At 40.4% G+C, this 26069-nt stretch overlaps 1 protein-coding gene across 1 annotated transcript; it reads right to left on the bottom strand.

Annotated features, from left to right (window-relative positions):
* Positions 1 to 3720: 3720 nt before the first annotated feature.
* On the bottom strand, positions 3721 to 26069 carry LOC109002866. Its single transcript, XM_018980782.2, has 16 exons — positions 25704 to 26069; positions 25233 to 25427; positions 25062 to 25136; positions 24788 to 24955; positions 24460 to 24623; positions 23576 to 23794; positions 23216 to 23342; positions 22542 to 22730; positions 20114 to 20200; positions 19802 to 19956; positions 13414 to 13533; positions 4955 to 5180; positions 4645 to 4704; positions 4397 to 4570; positions 4204 to 4313; positions 3721 to 4022 (listed from the first exon to the last, which is right to left on the bottom strand). The coding sequence occupies exons 1-16, from the start codon at positions 25902 to 25904 to the stop codon at positions 3857 to 3859; spliced, it is 2436 nt and encodes an 811-aa protein (XP_018836327.2). The 5' UTR covers positions 25905 to 26069; the 3' UTR covers positions 3721 to 3856.

Below are 26069 nucleotides of genomic sequence, written 5' to 3'. Positions count from 1 at the left end.
TGTTGCAATTTGTCCATAATAACCCTCAAACAGGCCATTCGGGGTACTTGAAAACATATAAGAGGGCCAAAATGGATTTTTACTGGAAGGGGATGAAAAATGACATAAGAAGGTTGGTTAAGGAGTGTGACACTTGTTAGGTCATGAAGAATGAGACAGTACGTCTAGCTGGGTTGCTCTAGCCACTTCCCATTCCCAACCAGCCCTGGACTGATATATCACTTGATTTTGTGGAAGGATTACCCCTGTCGAAGGGGTTTAGCATAATATTAGTGGTGGTTGATCGACTCTCTAAGTATGGTCAGTTTATACCCTTGGCCCATCCCTACACTGCTCAAGTGGTGGCTGAAGAGTTTATGAGAAATGTTTTTAAGTTGCATGGTTGCCCTAGGATTGTGGTATCATATAGGGACCCAGTTTTTCTGAGTAATTTCTGGAATGCCATTTTTATTGCATAAGGGTCTTCATTGGATTTCAGTTCAGCTTATCACCTACAATCGGATGGCCAAACTGAAGCAATGAATAAGTGCGTAGAAGCCTACTTGCGCTGCTATGCGCTAGTTCTAAGCCTAGAGTATGGGCTCACTGGCTTCCAATGGTTGTGTGGTGGTATAACACAACATATCATATAGCCACAAAAATGACCCCTAGCAGGCTGTCTATGGCTACCCCCCACCCACTCTTTTGTCTTACGTACTAGGCACAATCACAAATGAGGCAGCAAATTAATTCCTTAGCAACAGAGACCAAGTCATCAATTTATTAAAGCAGAAGTTAACATATGCACAATAGAGAATGAAGTATTATGCTGATAAAAAGAGAACTGAAAGAGAATTTAAAAAGGGATTTTGGGTTTACCTTAAGCTTTAGCCATATCGTCAAAATGCCCTAACTTTGAGGAGAAATTTGAAGCTGTCTCCCAAGTACTACAGGCCTTTCCAGGTGGAAGATAGAGTCGAATCTGTGGCCTATAGGCTGAAACTTCCCGAAAATTCCAAGATCCACCCCACGTTTCACTTTTCTTGTTTGAAGAGGAAGTTGGGATCACAGGTTCCCATACTTCAGGATCTACCTCCCATTGATTCTTCTGGGGAAATACAACCAGAGCCTGAGAAAATTTTAGAGAGAAGGATGAGAAAGCATGGAGGCCGTGTGGTGACTGAGGTGTTGGTTAAATGGAATGGGTTGCCAACGGAAGAAAGCACTTGGGAATTTTTATGGAAGGTTCAAGGCCTTTACCCACACCTTGTGGGTAAGGTTTTTTGAAGAGGAGGGGAATGTTAGGGTTCTGATAAGTTGGAGACGAAACAAGAACTGAGGAGAAAGTGCTTTGCATGGATCTATCGAAGTGAAGAAAGGAGAAGATTGAAGAAGCTTGAAGGAATAGGAAACAACGTCGTGGAGCTTATGAATGGAAGAGACCGAGACGCAGCATGTTGGACTATGGGTTTAGGAATTTGTTTTAAGTATTTGCAGTTGGTGCTACGCACCATTTCAATTACGTTGAGTCTGAAGTTTGTAAATTCGTAAGTGTCTGTAGTGGTGCTATGCACCTTTTCAATTAAGTTGAGTCTGGGTCTGTAAAATGTAGCGTTTGGAATTGTCACCAAGCAGTGCGTTAATCTGTCATGTTTCTTCCTTTACACTGTCAGGTCAAATTAACTATCTCTCAATTCTGTTAGAAGCAAGGTATTTAGGCACAGATGAGAAACAATCAGTGGTATATAAGAATATTGTAAGAAGTGAATTATGAAGGAGGTTGGGAGCCCTCGAAGTTACTCCCGTAGCAATCCATTTCTTTCTAGCAATTTACCAAACAATTTATGTGCACTCTGTTATTCAACTTGCAACAACCATCTTCCTCCATTCATTCATCTTCCTTATTACAACAACATCACAAGCAGCATCACAAGCAAGTTTTTAACATGTACTTGTATAGGAGGAGGATGTTATAAACCCACTAGGTAGAACTCACCATTAAAAACTAGCTTACAGAGGAAGGGAGCCTAGAGGCTTATAAACCATCAACCAATCTCATACTTAGTCGATGTGGGATCGTAACAACCATTACGCTCCGCAACCGACGTCCTAGGCGGTCCTGACGCTCACACGGGCTGGTTGTGTGCTAGGTCTTTTCCTAACTTCGGGCAAACACTGCCATGCCGGCATCACCCCTTGTGCTGCATGATTGCAACCGTCGCAACATGGCCTTAGATGTGGGGTGGCTCTGATGCCATTTGTTATAAACCCACTAGGTAGAACTCACTCTTGAAAACTAGTTTACAGGAGAAGGGTGTCTAAGGGCTTATAAACCATCAATCAATCCCATACTTAGTCGATGTGGGATAGTAACAGAGGAAGCTCTACCCATCATTCGGATCCACCACTACCGATTCTTGTCATCGCAAATATTTGTTTAATGTTCTTTTTTTTATTTTGTTTTCTTTTTGTATAGATTTCAATTTAAGATACACGACATCGTTTAAAATCTTCTGACTAGTTTGTTGGGACAGGTGGCGAGACTTCTATCAAGCAAATAAGTAGAAGGACTAGTTTTAAAGTTGAAAACAAGTGGTTGATATCAATAAAATCTAGAAAGCAAGGCAAAAAAGATGAAAATTTATTTACTATTTCGGAGGGGGGAGGCGGGGGAACAAACAGTTTTGGCTGTTGACCTTTTGATGAGAATTGGGCTTTGCAATTAAGCCTATAAACTTGTTCAAAGGTCCGGATGAGTCCAAAGTCTTTCATGGCAGATGGGGTGATGCCATTTTCTCTTTGAGAACTGATTGTCCAATATGATGACACAAATAAAGCATATTTTGTGAGGACGCCTTGATCACCTTCCAATTTAAGGGATTTGCAGCCTAGAAAGCAAAGCCATGTCTGATTTTTCACTTTTGCTTAACCGAAATTGGTTTTCTTTTTCTTGAACGGGAGGGAGTAGTTACAACTTACGGTTTACCCAACCAAAGTTCTGTAGCTTTATTTTTATAAGATGACTATTACAGATCATGAGATAGCAATTTTACGGACCTTTATCAATTACAGTACAATTGGAGACAGTGGCTGAGTCCCAAGCTCAAACCTTTTTTGTGGCCATTACGATTGATTGACCTACTCACTCAAACACTACAAACTCTCAGTTTGGAAAATAGTGGAAGTCAACATTTTCTTCCTCCTGAAATTTGTCGTTCATTTTATAATCTCCGTGAGATAATTACTCCACAAAAGGGTATTGGAGAAGATCTCGATTGTAAAATTCTACCCTTCTTTTCCATGGTCAATATATACGACCACGTGACCAAGTTCTACAACTTTTTAACAGCTTAAAGACATTATTGCCTAATGTTTCAAATAGTCATAAAAATTCTGTCACGTGATGAATGTTGTATACTGGATAACTTTTCAAGTCTGGATAAAGATTTTCTGTAATTTTCTACCCAAGACAGTTAATTTAAGGATCCCCCCAATCTGCCCACAGACAACATAAAACACACAGTTTTGTTTTCTCGATTACTACATTGGCACAAAGCACAGTCAATTCCACAAACACCCCAAAAGACCAAGGACATAATGCACAATGCAGATCATAAATGCACCAAAAAGAGCACCGTCTAGAGTCAGTGCGGCCAGCCTTGTAATGACCTGACCCATCGGCCGTAACTTGCCTTTGGATGACTGCATATATAGAATATAAGGTATTGATTCAGAGATACCAAAACTAGAAAAAAGATGGAATGATCAAAATTCTTTTCCAACTTGTTTTGAATCTAAATATGCATTTCTTCTACACGAGCATCGGAGCTTTGAAACATGAGCGGTGTATTCCCTATGTAGGGCTCAAGGTTTAAAGTTAGCGTACGGGAGATGAAAAGAATATGACAAGAAAGTATACAAAGAATCCGGCAATAAGAATGCCCCCATAGATGTAAGTTTGGGAGGATTGCACAGGGTATTTGAACTCAACTTGGCAGCATCTCATCTTTTCCCTTTCACTGAACAACACGTGCTCTACATACCTGCATCTCAAACATGCCCCAAGGAAAATTGCAATTAAAAAAAGAAAAAAGAAGAAGAAGAACCTACACAGCTGGGTATTCTGGATATGTAAAGGCCTCTAATATTTGTTCAGAAAAGAAAAAATAAATAAAAAGAACACTAAAACTGAATGGCAACAGAAACTGTTGCTGGATAACTTACTGCTGGGTGAACAAGGAACTCTGTAGCATTTCTGAACTGTTCAAATGAGCATCTTGTAACCGGTGATCATACAACAAGGAAGACAAATCAACAAGCTGTTCCTCAAGGCTCTGTGTATTTAATCACATCAAGAGACATTATTTATTTTGAAGCTGTTAGATGAGAACTTGAATTTAGCTCATGAATTACTTACGTCCAAGTATTTCTCTAAATGTTCAACTAATTCATGAGGGAAAGGTTCTGGCAGATTAGTTGTTTTTCTGTAAAATTTCTCGACCCACAGCTCAGTGGTGGACTTGTTTTTCTTGCCTTTGACTGGTTCTCCAAGAGGGGTTTTGAGATATTCTGAGGCAAAATCTTGGACAGCCTGTGCAGGATAGAGAGGACTCTACATAAGCATCTAATAATACAAACAAAATGGTTGAATGACGATTGAATCACCTCTGATGTTTCACGAATTTTGCGAAGTGCAGAATCTACACGTGCATATATCGTGTTCCTCTGCCAACAAGAACATTATAAGTTGAATTCAGAGAGAGTTATCCCATACAATACACATTAAGTAAAAGACATCAAATGCCCAATAATTTTAAGACAAATGACCAAACTTTCTATTCACGACGACGACGACGATGAAGACAACAACAATAATAATCTGAATACGAACTGTGAACCTATGATCATGATGCATGTTAAGTCAAATTCTCATGTTTGATAGTTAGGTATTTTGTAGTAATGAGATGGGACTTACCAATGCAACATCTTGAAGCATTTGACTGATTTGAGAAGTATTTGAGAACGGTCCGAATGGATGACAACCAGTAGCCCAAAGCCAATTCACAACAGGCCTCTCATGTACATGTGAAGCCTTCTCATATGGAGCACTCAGCCCACCCACAACAGAAGCAAGCCCAGCCAATATATGGCGCTGTGCCTGTGATGGGATAGCATGCCTTCTCTGCGTTTCTGAAACATAACTGTCCAACAACACAGGTAAATATCATGAAAACACTACTTTTCAAAGGAAAGTCAGACAAGAGCTTATAGTCAATCTGAGCTCATAATGCAATGCCGACATGTTGACAAGTTCATTGTGAGGAATGAAAGCCTGCATGTTTTACATTCTTGTGGCTGTGCACTGTCCAGTGCACATGCAGAAAGAGGAAAACCTGCAACTTTGATAGTATAGTAGGCATATGGATGATGACAAGTAGCCGAATGTGGCCATTATTCCAATATTGGTTCAGTGACCCACAAAGATAGTGAGATTCACAAGTTGAGACTAAGAGCTAGGGGTGCTGGGTGGGGTACCGGCCCGCCTGGCACATCGGACCACCCTAGGTACTCTGCAGAAAATCTGTCCAGTATTTGCGGGCGGGCTAATGAACTAAAGCATAAGAAATAAGAAAGTGGGGCACCCCACCCGCCCGCTTCAGAGGTATATAAGCCAAATTTATTTTACCCTAACCCCATTCTGATGATTTTTTTCTCTCCCCCTCTCCTTCTTCCCCCCCTCTTCTCCCCCCGTCCCCGTCCCTGTTTCTTCTCTTCTTCTTCTTCTTCTTCATCCTTTCTTCTTACTTGTTTCTCTTCTTCATCTCTCTCACTCCCATCTCCATCGCATCTAAGACCATGGTGGTGATTTGAGACCCACAGCTGCCAGCTATGATTAGAGCAGCTGTGGGTCATAGAAAAGATGGTTTTGAAGCAGTTTTTTGTTTGATGGATCTGAGAAGATGGATAGGTTGATTAATGGGGATGGATTGGACAAGTTGTGGTTCATTGTTTATGATTTCTTGCAAATTTGTGCATTCTTTGTGGTTTTTCTGTTGTTGGAAGATGTGAGCGGGCGGTGGGGGTGCCAATCCGCCTGCCCAGCCAGCTGGTGAAGACAGTAAGTATGGGCGGGGACAAGGTGCCAAGGGCGATATAACCACCTCTCCCAAGAGGGATGGGGTGCACGGGAAGGGTGCCACCCGCCCTATGTCACTAAGAGCTAAGGGTGCATAAACAAAAGTAGAGCATCTACAATGTTGGTGGAAGGAAAAAGTATATATAAGTAAATGGCTTCAAAGTCTGCTCATAAAAAAATGGGTTAAAAGTCACTAATAGGAGGGTGGGTGGGGGTGGGGGAAGGAAAATGACACTTAGCATACCATTTGACAACATAACCTGACCGAATTGATTTTTTTTTTTTTCAAATTTGTGCATTTTCTTAAACAAAATGACTTTTCTATCTGACTTCTCTTCTAAAAGAATTCAAAAACTTGAAAAAAAAAAAAGGAAAAAAAGAAATGTTTTTATTGATACAATCAAGTTGGGTTGTCCAATGGTCGGTGCCCACTAGGAGGATCCTAAAAAAAGGTTTTCAGCAGCAAATTGGCAATACTATACCACAAGGAGCGTAGGTCAACTGAGATCTGGAGATTAGTTAGAGGCAAGAAAAATTGAGGATAGTTAAAATTGGGTGCCCATGTGTATGGTAACCAATAGACTACAGTTTTTTTTTTTTTTTATAAGTAAATAGATAGCTTTATTGAATAGAATGAAACTAGGCAATGCCCAAATACACAGGAAGTATATAAAGTGAGACACCTAATTACATTCTAGTGAGCTGAAAAGAAGATAGAAACTCATGGACACTCCCACCCTTCAGTACAATAGCAGAAAACCACTGTAACAAAAAAATTCCAGATTTGCCCCACTGCACGCTCCTTGTTGTTAAAGCACCTATCATTCCTTTCTAACTATAAACACCACATTAAGCACAAAGGTATCATACGCCACGCTGCTGTCAATTGTGCACTGTTATGCCTCCTATGTTCCAGCACGCTAGTAGTTCCACCATACTTTTAGGCATTACCCAACTCAGTCCGGCTCTATCAAGGATACCAGCCCGTAATTCCCCCGCCACCTCACAATGTAAAAGCAAATGATTTATCGATTCTCCATTCCTTTTCCACATGTAGCACCACTCCATGACCACTATACCCCGCTTCCTTAAATTATCAACCATCAATATCTTTCCAAGCGCGACTGTCCAAGTAAAAAACGCAACTTTAGGCGGAACTTGTGCTTTCCAAATACTCTTCCACGGAAAAAGGATGGGTTGTAGTGCTGTAAAAGCCTTGTAAAAAGATTTAACAGTAAAATTTTTTCTCCCAGTGTGAATCCACAACATACGGTCTCCCCCATTTCCTCCTACCTTTGCTGAATACAAGTGGCTAAAAAAGGCTGCCATCTCATCAAGTTCCCAATCTTGAGCATTTCTGGTAAAAGTGACGTTCCAAGTTACCGTCCCATTGGTACAACACAGTACATCTGAAACTGCCGCTTGCTGATTTCCAGCCATGTTAAAAGCGACTGGAAAGAGAATGGAAAGAGGTCTCTCCCCACTCCAAGCATCGTGCCAGAAGCAAAGTCGTGCTCCATCACCCACTCCAAACCTAATATGTTTTTCAAAGGTGTTCCACCCCTTGCTAATAAATTTCCATAAGCTCACTCCATATGACCCCCTACCCTCCTTAGAACACCATCCCCCTCACTCACTACCATATTTGTGTTCGATTACCTCTCTCCACAACGAGTTCCCTTCCATTTGATACATCCACAACCACTTACCAAGAAGGGACTTGTTGAAGATGCTCAAATTTTGTACCCCTAATCCCACATTCGCAATCGGACAGCACACCCTTTGCCAACTTAAAAGGTGGAATTTGGTTTCCTCCCCCATGCCCGGCACAAGAAAGCTCTAAACAACTTTTCCATACTGTTAGCCACTCCCACCAGCAAAAGAAAGAGGGAAAGATAGCAAGTAGGAAGGTTGAAAATGGTACTTTTAATAAGTGCTAATCTCCCCCCTTTTGATAAATATAGCCACTTCCACCCCGATAGTCTTTTCTCAATCTTCTCTATCACCCCATCCCAAATGCTCTTTGCTTTAAATGATGTCCCCAAGGGGAGTCCAAGATATTTCATAGGAAGTGAAGCAATTTTACATCCCAACAACTCAGCTAGAGAAGCAATATTACTCACAATCCCCACCGGTACCAACTCTGACTTCCCTAAGTTCACCTTAAGTCCCGAAGCAGCTTCAAAACACAACAAGACTGCCCTTAGAGCTTGAATCAGGTCACTAGCAGCATCACAGAAGATAAGCGTGTCATTCGCAAATAATACGTGAGTAATGGAACTGACACCATTACTATTGTTGCCCATCGAAAAACTAGTAATAACCCCCCCCCCCCTAACGGCAGCCTCCACCATGCGGCTCAAAGCCTCCATAACTAAAACAAAGAGGAATGGTGATAATGGATCCCCTTGTCGCAAACCACTCGAAGACTGAAAAAAACCACAAGATTTTTCATTGACTAAGATCGAGAACCGAGTGGTCAAAACAATGTTTAATCCATTCGCACCACTTGCTTCCAAAACCACATCTTCTCAACATATAAAAGAGGAAATCCCAACACACATGATCATAGGCTTTTTCCATGTCCAACTTGCATAGGACCCCGGAATGCCTTCTCTTAACCGGCTGTCCAAACACTCATTTGCTATCAAAACGGAATCCAAAATTTGTCTCCCCCGAACGAAAGCATTTTGAGGTTTGGAGATGAGTTTGTCCATCACCAAAATCATACGATTAGCTAACACCTTTGAAATAATCTTGTAGATCCCACCTACCAAGCTACTTATCAAAAAAAGATCCCACCTACTAAGCTAATTGGCCGGAAGTCTTTCAAATTATGAGCACCAACTATTTTGGGGATAAGAGCAATAAAAGTAGCATTTAATGACTTCTCAAACTTAAGATTAGAATGAAAAGCATGGAAAATCTGCATCACTTCCTCCTTCACTATCTCCCAACATTCTTGAAAAAAAGCCATAGAAAAACCATCCGGGCCTGGGGTTTTATCCTTACACATGCCTCTCACCACTAGATGCACCTCATCTTCAACAAACGGCCTCTCCAACCAACTTGCTACCTCCAAATCTAGCTGAAACCATCTAGTTTGGGGCGCCACTCAACTTTTTCAGCTAGGAGCTCTTCATAATACTGCACTATATGGTCTTGAATCTCTTCGGGAGATTGTAACACATTCGAGCCTGAATGAAGGACTTCAATAGCGCTGTGGCACCTATGAGAATTGGCCACCTTGTGAAAGAACTTAGTGCATTTATCTCCCTTCTTCAACTAAAGTGCCCTTGATTTCTGCTTCCAAGATATTTCCTCCATCAACAACACTTTCTCAATTTCAGTTACCACCACTTTCTTTGTTGACAAAGAATCCTCATTCGCCTCTCCTTCCTCCAATACTTGCAACTCATCCCAATGGGTATTTTTCTGCAATTCCGTATGTCAAAATACTTCTTCATTCCACTTCTTTAAGTCAGCCTTTAGAGCTTTGAGTTTGCCCGCCACTATGAAACTAGGTGTTCCATCAAAGGAATAAGCTTCCCACCAAGCCCTTACCTTATCCACAAATCCATCAACTTCCAATCACATATTCTCAAATTTGAATGGGTGCCTACCCCCATGAATGCCACTACAATCAAGTAAAATTGGAAAATGATCGGAACATACCCATGACAACCTTTTCTAACATAGTTCCGGAAAGTGTGTCTCCCATGAAGGGGATACTAGAAATTATCCAACCTTGACTACCCTCGGCTGTTAGACCAAGTAAAGCCCCCCCCCCCACCCACCAAAAGGAAGATCAACGAGATTCAGCTCAAAAATCAACTCAGAAAAGTTTCTCTCACTAGGGAACCGAACAACGTTGAAATCACCACAAAAAATCCAAGGTAAATCCCATAACGAATTTAGACCCACCAATTCCTCCCACAATAAGCTTCTATCACTATCCACATTAGGCCCATACACACCCGCAAGAGCCCACCTCCACCCATCCTCAGTATTCCTAAAAGATACAGCCATGGAAAAGGACATGATGTAGTCCTCTACCATCTCCACCATTCTCTTGTCCCACATCATCAACACACCTCCCGAAGTCCCCAACGAAGCTAAATAGCACCACCCCACAAAGGAACAACCCCACAAACTGCAAATTATGCTTCTATCAACACCACACAATTTAGTCTCTTGCAAACAAACAATATCAACTTTCCAAGTACGTAAAAGAGATCTAATGCGAAGACGTTTATTCACATCATTGATCTCTCTTACGTTCCAGGACAATATTTTAGGCTTCATTAACAAAAATGGAGTCCCTCCCTTTTGATCTATCCATTCCCAAAGTTCCCTCTTTGTTATCATAATTGATTGAACATTCTAATCGTTTTAGCTCTCTCTCCTTTTTAACAGCTGACTTCATGGCCGTGGAATGGCTTGCTTCCATGGCTATTAGGAGAGCCATAAATTGTTCTTCGTATCCATCACATGTTAATCCCGCCCAATCTTGAAGTTCCCCGACTTTTTTTTAACACCCAATCTAATGCTCTAGGTGCGATCTGAGGGGGAAGTGTCTGTAGAGGAGACGGACTACCCATCTCCTCCTCCTCACTATCTTCAAAAATCAAAGACTGCTTCCACAGTATCTCCTCCTCCACTGAACTTATTTCGTCCACCATATCCCCTACCTCCATTTCCGGCGCATAGGACACCATCTCCAATCCACCCAAATCTTCCCCTGAAACTGACGGAGCTTTCTGTGCCTAAGGTGAGGTAAAAAACTTGGGAACAGTGGCCAAAATCTCATCACGAGGACTGGCCATGACAAGCTTGAGGACAATAGCCTTGTCGCTGCTCTCAGACACCTTCTCTGACTTCTTCGTTGTTGTCTGTGCACTGGAATGCTCCGGCGAAGTGGTCTGAGCATAAATCAAAATATCGTGACCCGCGATACAGCGTTAAGCCCTCCACCAGCTTCGAATAGAACAAAATCCGTCGCCAGGACCTCCATCGGAGCTTCTACAGTCTTCGACTGTGTCATCTGTGGTATTGCCGACGACGGTGGCGCGGGCTGTAATGTCAACGAGCCACCAAGGTGCAACGGCTTCTTCCTCCAAACAGGCTTCTCTACCTGGGCTTGGTGCTTCACCTAGGCCTGAATAGAAGGCCACTAGCCCGCTTGAAATCCCATCAAGGCCACTGCCTTTCCTTTACCCAGCCCATTACGTAAGCCTTCATCCTAGCCCATACCCCAGTCCTTCATCCCCTCTTCAACACAGCATTTCATTATCTCCATATTAATCTACAAGCAACCCATTTGCTTCTCCATTTCAATCAAGGCGTGCAACAAAGATGCCACATTTGTCCCCGACACCTTCCTACCATCACCTTCACAGAACTGCACCTTCACCAAAGAAGAAGAACCGGCTGCCCTCTCTGCATGTTTTGGGGCTTGAGACAAGACCTCCATGTAGGAAGAGGAGGCTTGGTGGTATTGCGACGAAGGAAAAGGCATAAGTGGGTAAGTCCCTCTGTTATTTCCTCCCAAAACAGAGGATTTTGCAGAGAGCTCATCCAATAAGTCTCCAAAGTTTCTCCATCCTAGCCCTTTCCTCCCTTCCAGTATCACTAGCATCCCATGCCGCCTTGCTTGGCCAAACTCCGATAAGATGAAAAAACTCCCATGAGAGTTTTGCTGTCTTTGCACCACCCAAACCTGAGACCCATTTCTTCGTGTTCTAAGAAACATAGAAGGACCCCCAAAAGCTGCACCTTCCTTCACCATGGCAGCCAACCACCCCAACGATGCTTGATCAATGGAAATATGATTTACCGCATGACAACTACTCTCCGTGATTCTCCACCACCCTTCATTAACCTTCTTAAACTCAAAACACTTTTGATCAATGATAACATTCCTACTCGACCCCATCACGGCGCAAACATTCCTACAATTACCACCAAAGATGACGTGAAAGAAACTTGGACTGAAATGGTTTTTGCAAAGGCAGCTTTAGGGCTTGTTTGGATATTTGGGAGTATCTTAGAATTCTGTGAATAGCAGTGAAATTGTTTGAATTAAGATGTTTTATTGAGTTTTGGAAAAAAAAAAAATTGAATAAAATATTATAAAGTTAAAAAGTTGTTTGAATATAATTTTTTAATATTATTTTTGTTTTGAAGTTTGAAAAAATTGTATTGGTCTTTGTGTTTTGTTTTGAAGTTTGTAAAAGTTATAATGATTAGATAGTGACTAGATGAAAAAGTCGAAGACTTGAAAATTAAAAAGTGTTTTGTGTTTGAGTGATTTTTGGGAAGAAAATTGTGAGAAGTTTTAAGAATTTCTCATCTCATATCATTACCCAAACGTATCTAAGAGTTAATGATGTTGGGGATTACGATTCAGCAGAGACTGGCATTGCCTATATTAGAGCATTAGCATTGGTTTATGCATATGCATTTGCAAAATCACCTCTTTTGCATATCCACTTTGTCATTCAAGCAAAATTCTCACATTGGCTTATGCATATTTGAGAAAAATAATAATAAAATATTATTATTTTTTTATTATTAATTTTTTGTTAAAATCAATTTTTTTATATATATTTTACAATTAGCATCCACTACATACATTTGACATTAATAATACAAATGCAATAATAAAAAATATAATTTTTTATACATTATATTAAAAATATAATAAAATGAAAAAAATATATATAATATATTATAATAATAAAATATATGTGCAAGTGAATATTTGTTGTGTTGTTGAAGGAGGGAGAAAAAAAAAAGGATTGTGAGAGAGAGAGTGGGAGGAGAGATAAATAATGATTAAAATATGATTTGTAGGGTGAATCGTAGTTATCCAAATTTGGATAAGAACTGTTCATAGGTAGCTACATATTTGAATATGCATAAACCAATGTGAAAGATTTTAAGGTCATATTATGCAAATATGACTTTGCATATGAATATGCATAGACCAATGTTAATACTCTTAGAGGTCCAACAAATAAAAACCATCAAGGACATGGTCGAGCCCCACCAATAATGGCTTATACCCTTCCAGGATACGGTAATTGAGCGTAGACAACCAAAAACGGCTTCATAATGAATTGGGGTTGACTCCCCATTACCATGTACTGATCCCACATGGACCCAAGATGAGATACAGGCAAAAGTTTAACAAGATAGTTTTTCTCAATGTGCGCACTTTATTGAACCTAACACAAACAGGGTATATTCAACAACACAATAAAGTTGGTAGCCAGAAATAATCCATAGTCACTTACCTTAGAGGTATCTTTTCACTTTGATGCTCAAGTACAATGACCACATCATTGCTTGTCCATACAAGACTCTCATCTTCCATCATAAGGTGAGCATCCACATCGGCCAGTGATAGTACAAAGCTACAAAAAATATATATATATAAAAAAAAAAAGCTCACAGCATTTAAAAATCTCATCAATCTCAACAAAATAAAACAATCTACATCATTGAAAAGAATTCAAAAATAGCATTTTTTTAAGAGTTAAGCTGATGCACACGTGCTTAGTGCATGAAATCCCGAATCCAAAACATCCATTATCAATTAACAAAACTATCACAGCAATGGATAGTGCCACGGAAAATATATAAAATTAAAAAATAGTGTTCAACACAAATGTTTACGGCAATCACTGCAGATTAGTTCAAAGCAGTCTGATTTATTTTTATGTTCCAATATAATTGCAATCGAAAAGTATCATGAACACCTAGCCTTTGCCTTCAAACTTTCCCTACAATATATCGAGCTAAATATCGTAAGTGTTCAGGGATGAGCCTTCAGAATTCTACAGCAGTAGTAACCATTACTAGGGTTTCAGGTTTTCGGATTTTGTAAATACAATAATTAAAGAGAAACACATACATTCAAAATTTAACTAAACATCAATAGCCTCTATAGTGTCAGCTCAAAAATAAAAGAAAACACTTCTGATGGCTATGGTACTTGTAAAAGACCATAGAAATTTTCATTCCAGAAAGAAATAAATACATTGTTGAACTCATGGTCAACAAATAAATTGCAGCAATTAAAAATAAATTTCATCAACAAAATTAGGATTTTTTTTTTTTTTTTATAAGTAAGAAATAATATTATTGATATGAATGAAATAGGCATAACCCATGTACACAGGAAGTATATAGAAAAACACCTAAAAACATTCTAAGGACGATAAATTAAAGACAAGAAATCATGGACATTGTCCCCGTTTAATACAATAGCGGAAAACCAGAGCATTAAGGTGTCGAGAAAGAAGTTCTTCAGCTCAATTAATGTGCGTTCCTTATCTTCAAAGCAGCGTGCATTCATTTCCGTCCAAATTCACCACATGATGCACAACGGGATCATCTTCCACACTGCTGCCACTTGCTGACAGCCTTGCATCTTCCTCCAACAACCCAACAATTCCATCAACCCTTTGGAAGATCTCATCCCACAACACCCTTGTTACCTCACAATGTTGTATAGATTCTCCATTCTTTTTACATATGCAGCACCAATCCATCACTACACCCGTGGTCAAGATCTTCCCAAGAGCGGCGTTCCATACAAAAAAGACTACTTTAGAAGGCACACGAGACCTCCAAAATATTCTTCCAGGGGAACATATTATGGTCCTGTGTGGCAAAAATGTTATAATACGCCTTAACTGTATATTTTTTGTGATTATTAGACCTCCACTTCAAACTATCACAATGTGCCAGAGGAGTCCCCATGGAATATAGTAGACTGAAAAAATTTGAGACAATAGATAGTTCACAATCATGAAAATCCCTATTAAAAAGAATATTCCACTGATGAGAACCATGAACAAATAACCACATATCCGCCACTGAAGCCTCCTTATTAGTTGCAATACAATAGAGAGCCGGAAAAGCCCTTTCCAATGCGTGATCACCACCCCACACCACACGTCCCGCCAAAAACTGATACGATTGCCCTCACCGGCTACAAAACGAATCTGTTTTTCAAAGCAAGGCCAACCCTTCTTTATAAACTTTCATAAACCCACACCATACCCCCCCTCTCATTTCATTGGAACACCAACCACCCCAAGCAACACCATATCTAGCGTCTATAATCTCCTTCCACAATGATCCTCCCTCCGAGTGATATCACCATAGTTATTTCCCCAATAAAGCTTTATTAAAAGTTTTCAAATTACACACTCCCAACTCCCCATATACAATTGGGGCACATACTGTCTTCCAACTAACCAAATGAAACTTCTTCTCCTCCCCCAAACCCCCCCCCTCCCCAATAAGAATACCCTAAAGAGTTTCTCGATCCTATTCACCACCCTTGCAAGCATAGAAAACAAAGATAAGAAATATGTGGGGAAGTTAGTAAGGGTACTCTTGATAAGAGTGAGACGACCCCCTTTCGATAAATACACCCGTTTCCAACCAGCCAACATTTTCTCTATCTTTTACACCACCCCATCCCATATAGCTCTAGCCATGAAAGTTGCTCCCAACGGAAGACCCAAATATTTCATTGGTAAAGAGGACACCTTACAATCCAAAAGACTTGCTAAACTAAGAATATTTGAGACTGCACCCACCGAAACTATCATAGACTTACCAAGATTCACTTTAAGCCCTGACATTGCTTCAAAGCAAAATAACAATACTCGTAAGGTTTGGATTTGGCTATTATCCGCTTCACAAAAGACTAAGGTGTCATCTGCAAAAAGGTGTGAAATGGTAATAGGGCCATCAGATCCACTGCCCACCTGAAAACTAGATAAGAAACCTCCACCAACAGCGGCCTGCACCATCCGACTTAAAGCCTCTATAACTATAACAAACAAAAGAGGAGAAAGAGGATCTCCCTGCCGTAAACCCCGGGAACTATAAAAAAAACCAACAGGTGTACCATTAACTAGAACTGAGAACCAGGCAATTGAAATAAAATGACGCATCTAGGAAATCCATCTATCCCCAAAGCCTCTCAAGCAGGTATAAGAGGAATGTTCAGTTCACATGATCATATGCATTTTCCATGTCAAGCTTGCAAAGAATACCTGAACCTCCCTCCCGCAGTCTATGAACCAAACACTCATTTGCAATAAGCACCGAATCAAGAATTTGTCTCCCACGGATAAAAGCGTTCTGAGGCTTGGAAATAATATATTCCAGCACAGGGCTTAACTTGTTGGCTAGAACCTTCGAAATAATCTTGTAAACACCACTAACCAAGCTTATAGGGCGAAAATCCTCAATAATCAAAGCTCCATGTTTCTTAGGAATGAGAGCAATGAACGTCGCATTAAAGGATTTTTCAAACTTTTGAAAAGAGTGAAATTCACTAAAGACCTGCAAAACATCACATTTCACTATGTCCCAACAAGTTTGAAAGAAATCCATAGAAAAACAATCAGGGCTTGGTGTTTTATCCTTAGCCATCCCAGAGATAACATTGTAGATCTCTTCTTCGTCAAAAGGTCTCTCCAAAACACTCGCACTCTGAGAGTCAATTTCTTCAAAAGACAACGCAACAAGCTGTGGCCTCCAAGAAGCCGTTTCTGAGAGAAGGGTCTCATAATAGTGCACAATATGATTTTTTAGCTCAGGGGGAGAATATAGCACCTGAGAGCCTGAATGTAACAACTCAATAGCATTGTTGCGCCAATGTGAATTAGTCACTTTATGAAAGAACTTCGTACACTTATCATCTTCTTTCAACCAAAGGGCCCTAGATTTTTGGCGCCATGAAATCTCTTCCAACAAAAAAGACCCTCTCCAAATTTGCCACAACCGTGTTGTTCCTCTAACACCTCCTCCGAGTTATCTCCCAATATTTCTTTGCCCTCTAGCTCCTACAATTCCTCCAACAGTGTTGACTCCTGATCATCGATGTGGCCAAAAACTTCCAAGTTCCACTTCTTCAGATCTTGTTTCAATGCCTTCAACTTGCCAACAAGAATAAAACTTAGAGTACCAATAAATTGATACGATAACCACCAAGCACGCACCATCTCTACAAACTCATCCAATGTTAGCCACATGTTTTCGAACTTGAAGTACCGGCGACCCCTGTGAATACCCCCATAATCTAGTAATATAGGAAAATGATTTGAGCTGATTCGGGCTAACTGTTTCTAACTGACTTTCGGATAGTGGGCTTCTTATGAAGGAGAGATGAGGAATCTGTCCAATTTCAACCACACTCAACCATTTGACCAAGTGTACTCAGGGGGAGATCCATGAGATCCAGATCAAAAATGTACTCAGAGAACTCCTCCATGGCCACAGTGTTCCAATAATGCCCTAATCGCTCGCTAGGAAAGCGAGTAATGTTAAAATCACCCCCCATGCACCACGGCACATCCCATAGAGAGTATAGGCCTGCAACTCCTCCCACAGCCTTCTCCTCTCCCTATCCACATTAGGACCATAGGAGCCTACAAATGCCCATTCCCATCCGTCAACAACATTTTTTAATAAAGTTGCAACCGAGAACTCTCCAATACACTCCTCAATTGCTTCAATCACTCTTTTATCCCACATTAATAACACTAAGCCTGAGGCTTCCCAAGAGGCTAAATAAGACCAACCCACATACGAGCACCCCCATAAACTCCGCACAATTCTTCTATCAATAAAACGCAACTTTGTTTCTTGAAAACACACCACATCACCCTTCCACATTCGCCATAATGATTTGATACGAAGGCGTTTATTGCGATCATTGAGCCCCCATACATTCCAAGATAAAATCTTAGGCTTCATTTGAGCATAGATTGCCCCTCCCTTTCGATCTATACCTTCCGCCACTCCCATCCCTTACATCGTAATTGATGGAACAAGTTAGCCTTTTAAGTTCCCTATCCCGCTTTTTGGCTGACTTCGAATGGCTATCTTCAAGTGCCACAAGAAGGGCCTTGAATTGTTCTTCGTAACCTCCAAAAGAGATCCCAATAACAGCTTGTAACTCCTCTACCTTCTTAAACACTCAGTTTGATGGACTACTTCCGTATTTAGAACTGGGAGGAAGTGTACACAGAGGGATTAAAACAGTCCCCTTCCCACCAGCACTTGTTATCAAACAGAGCCAATTGCAGGTTTGACACTGAACCTATAACACAAGTTGCAACAGATTCACTAGGTGCCACAAAGGTTTCAGAAAGTCCCATCCCAGCTTCAAAATCACCTCCAACACGATCCCCCAACTTGTTTCCATCAAAAAACCCCATCTCCAAAGGAAAAAAAAACTTCTCGGAGAACCCAAATCCTTCACTGGATTTGAAAGCCCACACTTCGGCGTGACAGACGGCACAAAAAAGTCAGTGGGACCTCCGACCACCACACATGATTACTTTTGTGCAGACTCTAGAGGTAGCATGTCATTCTCAGCACTACACATCCGTTTCTCAGAAATCTGTCGGCTCGAAACTAATTCTCTGGAAGCTGCCAGCTCACTCTCCAACACCCCAGACCTCGCCGGCAAACCTACCACCATCGACGTCGACCCCTACTCACACGACGGCTTTTGTGCACCTTCCGATGATGCGATGGGTCCCTCGGCATTATTTATGACAAATTCCCTGAACTCTGCCGGCATGATCACTGACACCCCAGACCTCGCCAGCAAATCTGCTACCAATGGCGTCGACCTCTGAGCCACCACCGAGGATGGAGGTTGCGGCCCATTTAACGATGACAGGGTGACCTCGCTCGACTCCCTGCGTCCCCAAACGGGGAACACAGCCTAGGCCTGGACCAGAGGAATCGACTGTGCCTAGGCCAATGGAATCAACTGGGCCTGTTGCCCCATATGGCCACACGGATGGGCCTGCAAACCAGCCCACTGGGCCACTTGAAAGGCCTTTGGTTGAAGCCCGTCTGATATCAAGCCCTTCCCCTTATAACCAACAAACTCAGTCCACTGCGAGGGCCTTTTTCCTGGCCCAAAACCAACTCCCACTTCAGCCCCTCTTCCATGCACCTATTGTTGTGCTGCGCCTTCACCACTACTATCCTCGCTGCAAATTTTGGCACTTGTGACAAGGCCTCCCTGTACGAAGAGAAACTTGGTGCCCCTGTCCCTACCCGTGCGACGGAGGAGCAGGCAGCCATGGACCACTTCCTTTGTTATTCCCCTCCAAAACAGAGGATGTATCAGCAAGTTCCTTCAACATACCACCAAAATTCCTCCAACCTACCCCCATTCTCCCTTCCGGAATCACTACTAAACCACGCCTCTTCTCTTGACTAAACTCCGTTAAGGAGAAAAAATTCCCATACGCGTTGCGCTTCTCTGCACCACCAAGACCTGAGACCCAACTCCTCGTTCTAAGGAAGACATAGGAGCCCCCAAAGGCTATACCTTCCTTCAACATCACAGCGAATGGATTTTTTATCAATGATAATGTATTTCACAATGCGACAACTACTCTTCATGATTTTCCACCATCTTTCATTAACCTTCTTGAACTCAAAAGCACTTTCGATCAATGATAACATTCCTACTTGACCCCATCACGTCACAACAATTCATAGAACGCAGAAAAGAACTAAACACCACTGAATATAACAACAAAATTAGGATATAAATAGACAAATGATCTACCATTGTGAAAAATGGTAAAAACCTATAAGACACATTGCAAGTTGAGATGGCATGCTCACACAGGAATTACTCTTGTTCCATAAGTCCGGTAGAGATCCCCTTGTTTCTTTTTTGTTTTCTTTTTCTTCTTGCCATGTTTTGAGTCATAGGTAGCCCAAAGAGGTTTATGCTTTAATATGGAATCACTTGACCCCTCAGATTCATCCATCCAATTCTGCAGATATACATTTTAGCACAATCAAGATAAGAGGGAACAAAGGCTCAGCATATGTAATGGGATTTTATATAAAGAACGTTGATATAAATGGCCAAATGTATTTTCCTTCTGACATTCCGTATGGTAATGAAAAATGTAGCAGCTTCCAACTAACCTGGCGAAGAAAAAATTTACTTGAAAGAGATGGATCAGCCACCTCAAGCAAACCTGCAGCAAGCACATCAGCTGATCGTTCCATCTCCTAGAATGATAATTCCAAGTAAAAATGTGAAATAACACTTACAATTAAGTCTTTACTTATAAAACAAATGTGAAAAAGAATGCATAGGGAAAAAAAAAATCATTCAGAAACTTGGCTAAAAGCATCATCACATGTCAACAAGATAAAATATTTTTTTTTAATAGGTAATAGATGAAAATGGCAAAGTTATGTTGCCGGAAAACGAAGGATAAAATATACTTATAAGTTCATTTTTTAATATATCTTTTTCTTATAAGTATGATATTTTTAAGAACAATTAACAAAAGGAAGTAGATCAACAAACAAGATCCATTTAAAGAAAGAGAAGAGCAAGAACAGCCTGGAAGCTGGGTTTTCTTTTAAGCCATTGATGACCATCATACCTTAAAAAGAAGAGATATAATATTTGCAGTCCTAGGGTGTGTAAGCCCCCGCGCACTCCCTTTGAGAAAGGTGGGTAAATCTGGGATCCACATTTAGAAATTCATATTTTTAGGGAGGTGGCTTTGGAGATATCAATTAGAGAGGGATATTTTACGGAAAAATATTATCGATGCTAAATATGGGAGGGCCTGGGGGAGTTGGTATTCTAATGAAGTTAGAAGTGTGTATGGTGTGGGTTTCTGGAAATACATCCAGAATTGCTGGGGAGAATTTCTTAATCATGTTTCGTTTAAGGATGGAGGAGGAGATGGGATTCATTTTTGGCATGATCTTTGGTGTGGGGACTAGGCTCTCAATAATGCTTTTCCTTCCCTTTTTAGGATGGTAAAGGACAAAGATGTCACTATGGCTGATTCTGTAATTGTTTCTAATAATATCCCTCAATGGAATGTGAGATTTATTAGAGACATTCATGATTGGAAAGTGCTGGTTGTTACTATTTTTTTCAGTAGGCTGTATGGTGCAGGCAAGAGAGAACAGAATGTTGAGGCAACATGCTGGAAATTCTACTTTCTCTGTTAGCTCTTACTATAAAGTGCTGACGTGTCATTGTGTCAACCAATTTCCTTGGAAGTGTAATTTGGAGATCCAAGGTACCAAGTAAAGTTGCTTTTTCTGCTGGTTGGTGTCCCTTGGGAAGATTCTGACAAAGGATAATTTGAGGAAGCACGGTATAATTTGCTTGGACTAGTGTTATTTGTGCAAGAAAGATGGGGAATCAGTTGATCATTTGTTTCTACATTGTGAGGTGGCAAAGACTTTTTGGTACTAGATTTTCAGCAAGTTAGGGTATTGCTTGGGTGATGCCCAAGAGGGTGGTGGATCTCTTGGCTTGTTGGAAAGGATTCATGGACAACCTGCGGAAACGCAGAGTGATCATAGTGGACTGGTGTTGTATGTGCAAAAATAGTGGCGAGACTGTGGATCATCTCCTCTTGCATTGTCAGGGTGCCAAAGCACTATGGGATGATATATTCAAACGGTTAGAACTAGCCTGGATTATGCTTGCAACATTGGTTCAGTTTTTGACCAGTTGGACAAATCTAGGCGCTGTCCCACAAATTACAGCTATATGGAAGATGGTACCTATTTTGTTTTGTGGTGCGTATGGCAAGACCGTAATGACCGAACATTTGAGGACAAGGAGCGCACATTAGAGGAGTTGAGATTATTTGTTGTTAGAACTATGCTTTTATGGGCCAAAGCTGTTGATTTTAATGGCCTTGATCTTCACGATTTTCTCATTTTAATTTCCCCCTCCTAGATAGGTGTTACCTCTTGTATACCATCTTGTGTACTTGGGCTATGCCTATTCTTATTAATACAATCGTTTAATTAAAAAAAAAATCATCACATTGCTGATATTTGGAAGATGATTCATCTATGCTTAATGTGGTGTCTATGGCTGGAAAGGAATGGGTGTTGTTTTGACGACAGCGAATGCTCGTTGGGAGAACTTAAGAGAGTTTTTCTTTCAAACTCTGTATTTGGGCAAAAGTTCTAGTATGGAATGGGGATAATTTAAATGTTTTTCTTTCAGACTTTACTAGTTCCTAGTCCCTTGCTTGTATTTAGGTGTTTCCGCTTGTATACTTCATGTGTACTTGGACTATGCCTATTTACTTACATTAATAAAATCTCTTATTACTTATATAAAAAATCATATTTTTAACAGTGGACCCCACTTCTTCTCAAAATGAGTGCGCAAGGCTTGCACACCCTATGACTATATCTAGCAATGCTCTAAAAAGAAAATAGGAGTGTGTTCTAATGAATAAAACTAAAGAAGAAAAAGAATGATATCCCCATCACCCCACAAGTAATCGATAACCACACTAATCAATACTTGATTATTAAAGAATATGGAGATATATTTAATGACAAAGAAAATACCCACTTCTTTAAGGATTGCACCATCCAGATATGTCTTGGTATGAACATGAAAACGGCCATCCGTCTTTGTTTCTTGCAGGGAATGGCCTCGCATTGCTTTTGAAACAGCAATAGCCAACTTTTCATGGCGATGTAACGAATGCAAACCCCCAACTACAACCACTTCATGTCCATCATGAACAACCTTCTTAACCTAAAAAGAAGAGAATAACAGATAACAAATTTGAGAAATATTTCTCGGTTTACCATCGGTAGTTGTGAATTGAAATATATTAAGGAAAGTGTGAGTTAGAATCATTCAACCTCAACAATCATAAGAGTCAAGGAATTTGTATCATTTTACAGAACATCATCCAAGTTATAAAAGAATGTAGAAAGCTCTACTTTGAAAGGGTGCTGTTGGATCTTATTATGTAGAGACCAACTCAAAAATGGGGAAAAAGTGCTGAATTTGCAACATACCAACTCAAAAAAGAAAAAAAAAACACAGAATTTGTAATTGCTCATTGGAGCATGACCAGAGGCATTGTCCAACTGAAATCATTTTCGAAATACCTAGTCAGCCAACCAAAAAATACAACCCTAGACACAAGCATAGCCAATTATTTAATAATTTTCCCATAAAACTGCGTTATGGTGCAACATATTACTCATGCGAAAGCATAAAGAAAAGCTAACCTCTGCCTCAATTGCTTCAATATTAATACTGTAATTATGACCTTTCTCCATAATATTGTATCGATTATGGTTATGCAGGACAATGATAGGTATAAGCAACCTTGATGTTATATCGACAGTTTCAAACCTGAATCCACAGAGGATGAACACATGATCAGAATAGGAAAATGACATTTCACAAAGTCCTTAAATATAGTATTGAGGTACTTAATCAACTGAATGCTAGACATTCAAAAGTCTGGGTTGGTTTTAGTATTCAAATTGATGTGGTGCAATGTGTTACATAGCTCATGTGAAAAGATAGAGAAATTTCAGTAAAAGAGTGGTACAATGCAATGCATCAAGATATAGAATAAGTACCTAACATCAGGAGCTATAACTTGTTCGATTGTAGTCGATATCAAAGAGGCAAGTTGTCCAATAAAAAATTCATGGGTAGAATGAGCACTAGCAGGACCAAAACCTCTTGGAAACATCACATGTTGTAACCGTGGCAGTGTTCGAGGACTGACACTTCCCTCTTCTGTCTCAATCTTTCCATACGTGCATGGGCCAGCTGAGAGGTCAATCACAACAAATCTGAACAGGATGGCAAATAGTTAAACCAGAGTACACAAGGAGAACCTCACAAACAGTGAGAGAGAGAGAGATGGAACGAAGTAACACAGTATTGTCCTCTAATACAGTATTAATTAGAAGATTTGGTGGGCATTATCATAGAATCATGGGATGGTTTCAACTATCAATTACTAAATTTCTCAGGTTATGTGCGTGAAGATATAACTATAAGAGGAAAGAAAGTTTCAACAGTGTCAGCTATGATGAGTAAAATCATCCATGGAAACACTATTGGACATCTCAATAGCATTGGAGAAGAATAGTGACAGAAATAAGTTTATGACTCAACATGATTATGCCATTGCTCTGTACAGCTTGAATTCCTCTGCCTGTCAGGCAAAATAATAACCAACATGTATCCAATAGAAGTTTATAACTCAATATGAAATATGGAATTGCTTTATGCAGCTTGAATTCCTGTGCCTGGCAGACTTGAGCAAAATAATAACCAATATGTCTCTGTAGATGTTTTCTTTTAGGAATACATCATCATTCTCCAGCATTAAATGTCTTTCTTTTTTATAAGTAAAACAGCATTAAATGTCAGCAGACAGAAGGCATGAAACCTAAATATATTAATTTCAAGGAAATGTTTCTTCTGTGCATTTATTCTATGTCAACTATACCTGCCAGAACCAAGCCAAACTTGAGATGCTCCTCCTCCGTTATATCGATAACGATATATATATTGACCCTCTTGGTTTTTTATATCTTCCTCTGTTAGTGGGGTAAGCTTTCCATCCATAAAACTATCGAGGTCGATTTCCTTATTCCTAGGGTCCATTCTCACCTGAAAGAAGTATACGTTTACAATCAGACAGCCACAGGGGAGACTACTAGACCATTAGGAAGAATGACCTCAATATCAATTAAAAGACAATAAAAATTAATGAATAACAAAAGACTGAACACTCTCCAAAAAAAAAAAAAAAAGCAAAAGACTGAACACTACACCTTATCAAAGTTGACAAGGAATATTACAATCGGCACAGGTCTGTCCATCTCTGCAGCTGAATATCGAACATTGTCCGTGTCAAATATGTAGGAGTATAGCTTCTGAAATACTGGTTCGACAGCTGTTGCATCTACCTCAAACAAAGGGACTTCCCTTCCATAATCACTCTAAAAATTGAAATGCATTTTATAATGTTATCAAGGGAAAATGATAATCATGAGTTTTTCACAGACAATCAAAACACAAATAACTAATAACGACACAGGTGGCCACCTCTCTTGCAGTTCCAGAAGGGACCATGGCCTCTTTCAGTGCCTTCTCAAGTGCTATAAGTTCCGGCTGTCCAGCCTGTAGTGCAAAACTCAGAAACAAAACAAGTAGAAATCTCGAGCCAATGTAAAAGATGATAAAGCATTGACCATAACAAAGTTTCGTGAAGCTTACAGGAAACACATTATAAACAAGGAGATGCTCGATATCAAGAGGCTCGCCTGTCTCCATGCACAAGGGCCTGTGGGACGGGAAGCTGGCCATCAGAAACTCTTCCAATTTGTGCACCTCTACCGTGTACCTGTAACCTCCATCACCATTGAAGCCAACGAGGACTACATTTACTTCAAGCGGAACATGGAGAGGAACCTGCTTGACATTCGATATGCGTAAGCACAATATTCAAAAAGCACTGCTGCACTCGCACACAATTTTAACTTTCAAACCAAGCACTTCCGTTAAAGCAACAACAATCTCAACTGAACCTTAAGTAAATTGGGCAAGATTACTCTATACATACATACATACCGAGACTAAATTTGTGAAAATGTAAGCCTCGGGATGAATTAATTGATTATTCTAATTTCTTGTTGTAAACCTAGGAAACGAAGCCAAAATCGAAGGCGTGGTGATGAAAATGAGTACCTCGGCGCGAGAATGGAGCATGCGGCGGACATCGGATCGGACGGTATCTCGGACGTCGTGGAAGGCTCCGTGGTGCCACTGAGCATGTCCAGGATCTCTCCGAAAAGCTTTCTTTGCGGCCGACTCGGATTGACTTGCGAGTAGATTCAAAGTGAGGAACGAAGCATAGCATAACAATAACAACAGGCTTTTCAGAGCCATTCCTGCTTCGAAGAGAAATGGCTGAAACTATTTTTTTTTTATTATTATGCAAATGGATTTATTGAACAGAATTCATGAGTCGGTCACACTCATCGACATGGCCGAACCGAAGAAGGCGATCGCTCCGTCGAGCACGTTGCTGTCCGTGAAAGGGTTATATGTATC

The sequence above is a fragment of the Juglans regia genome, chromosome 7 (genome assembly GCF_001411555.2).
Source record: "Juglans regia cultivar Chandler chromosome 7, Walnut 2.0, whole genome shotgun sequence".
In the NCBI taxonomy this organism is placed as follows: domain Eukaryota; kingdom Viridiplantae; phylum Streptophyta; class Magnoliopsida; order Fagales; family Juglandaceae; genus Juglans; species Juglans regia.
This window is presented reverse-complemented; position numbering and strand designations above follow the sequence as displayed.

Coding starts and splice junctions, on each gene's coding strand:
- LOC109002866 (XM_018980782.2), bottom strand. CDS start 25,904: ATGGCTCTGAAAAGCCTGTTGTTATTGTTATGCTATGCTTCGTTCCTC. Junction 24,624..24,787: donor TCCTTGTCAACTTTGATAAG/GTGTAGTGTTCA, acceptor TACTTCTTTCAG/GTGAGAATGGACCCTAGGAA. Junction 4,705..4,954: donor TGCTTCAAGATGTTGCATTG/GTAAGTCCCATC, acceptor TCTTGTTGGCAG/AGGAACACGATATATGCACG.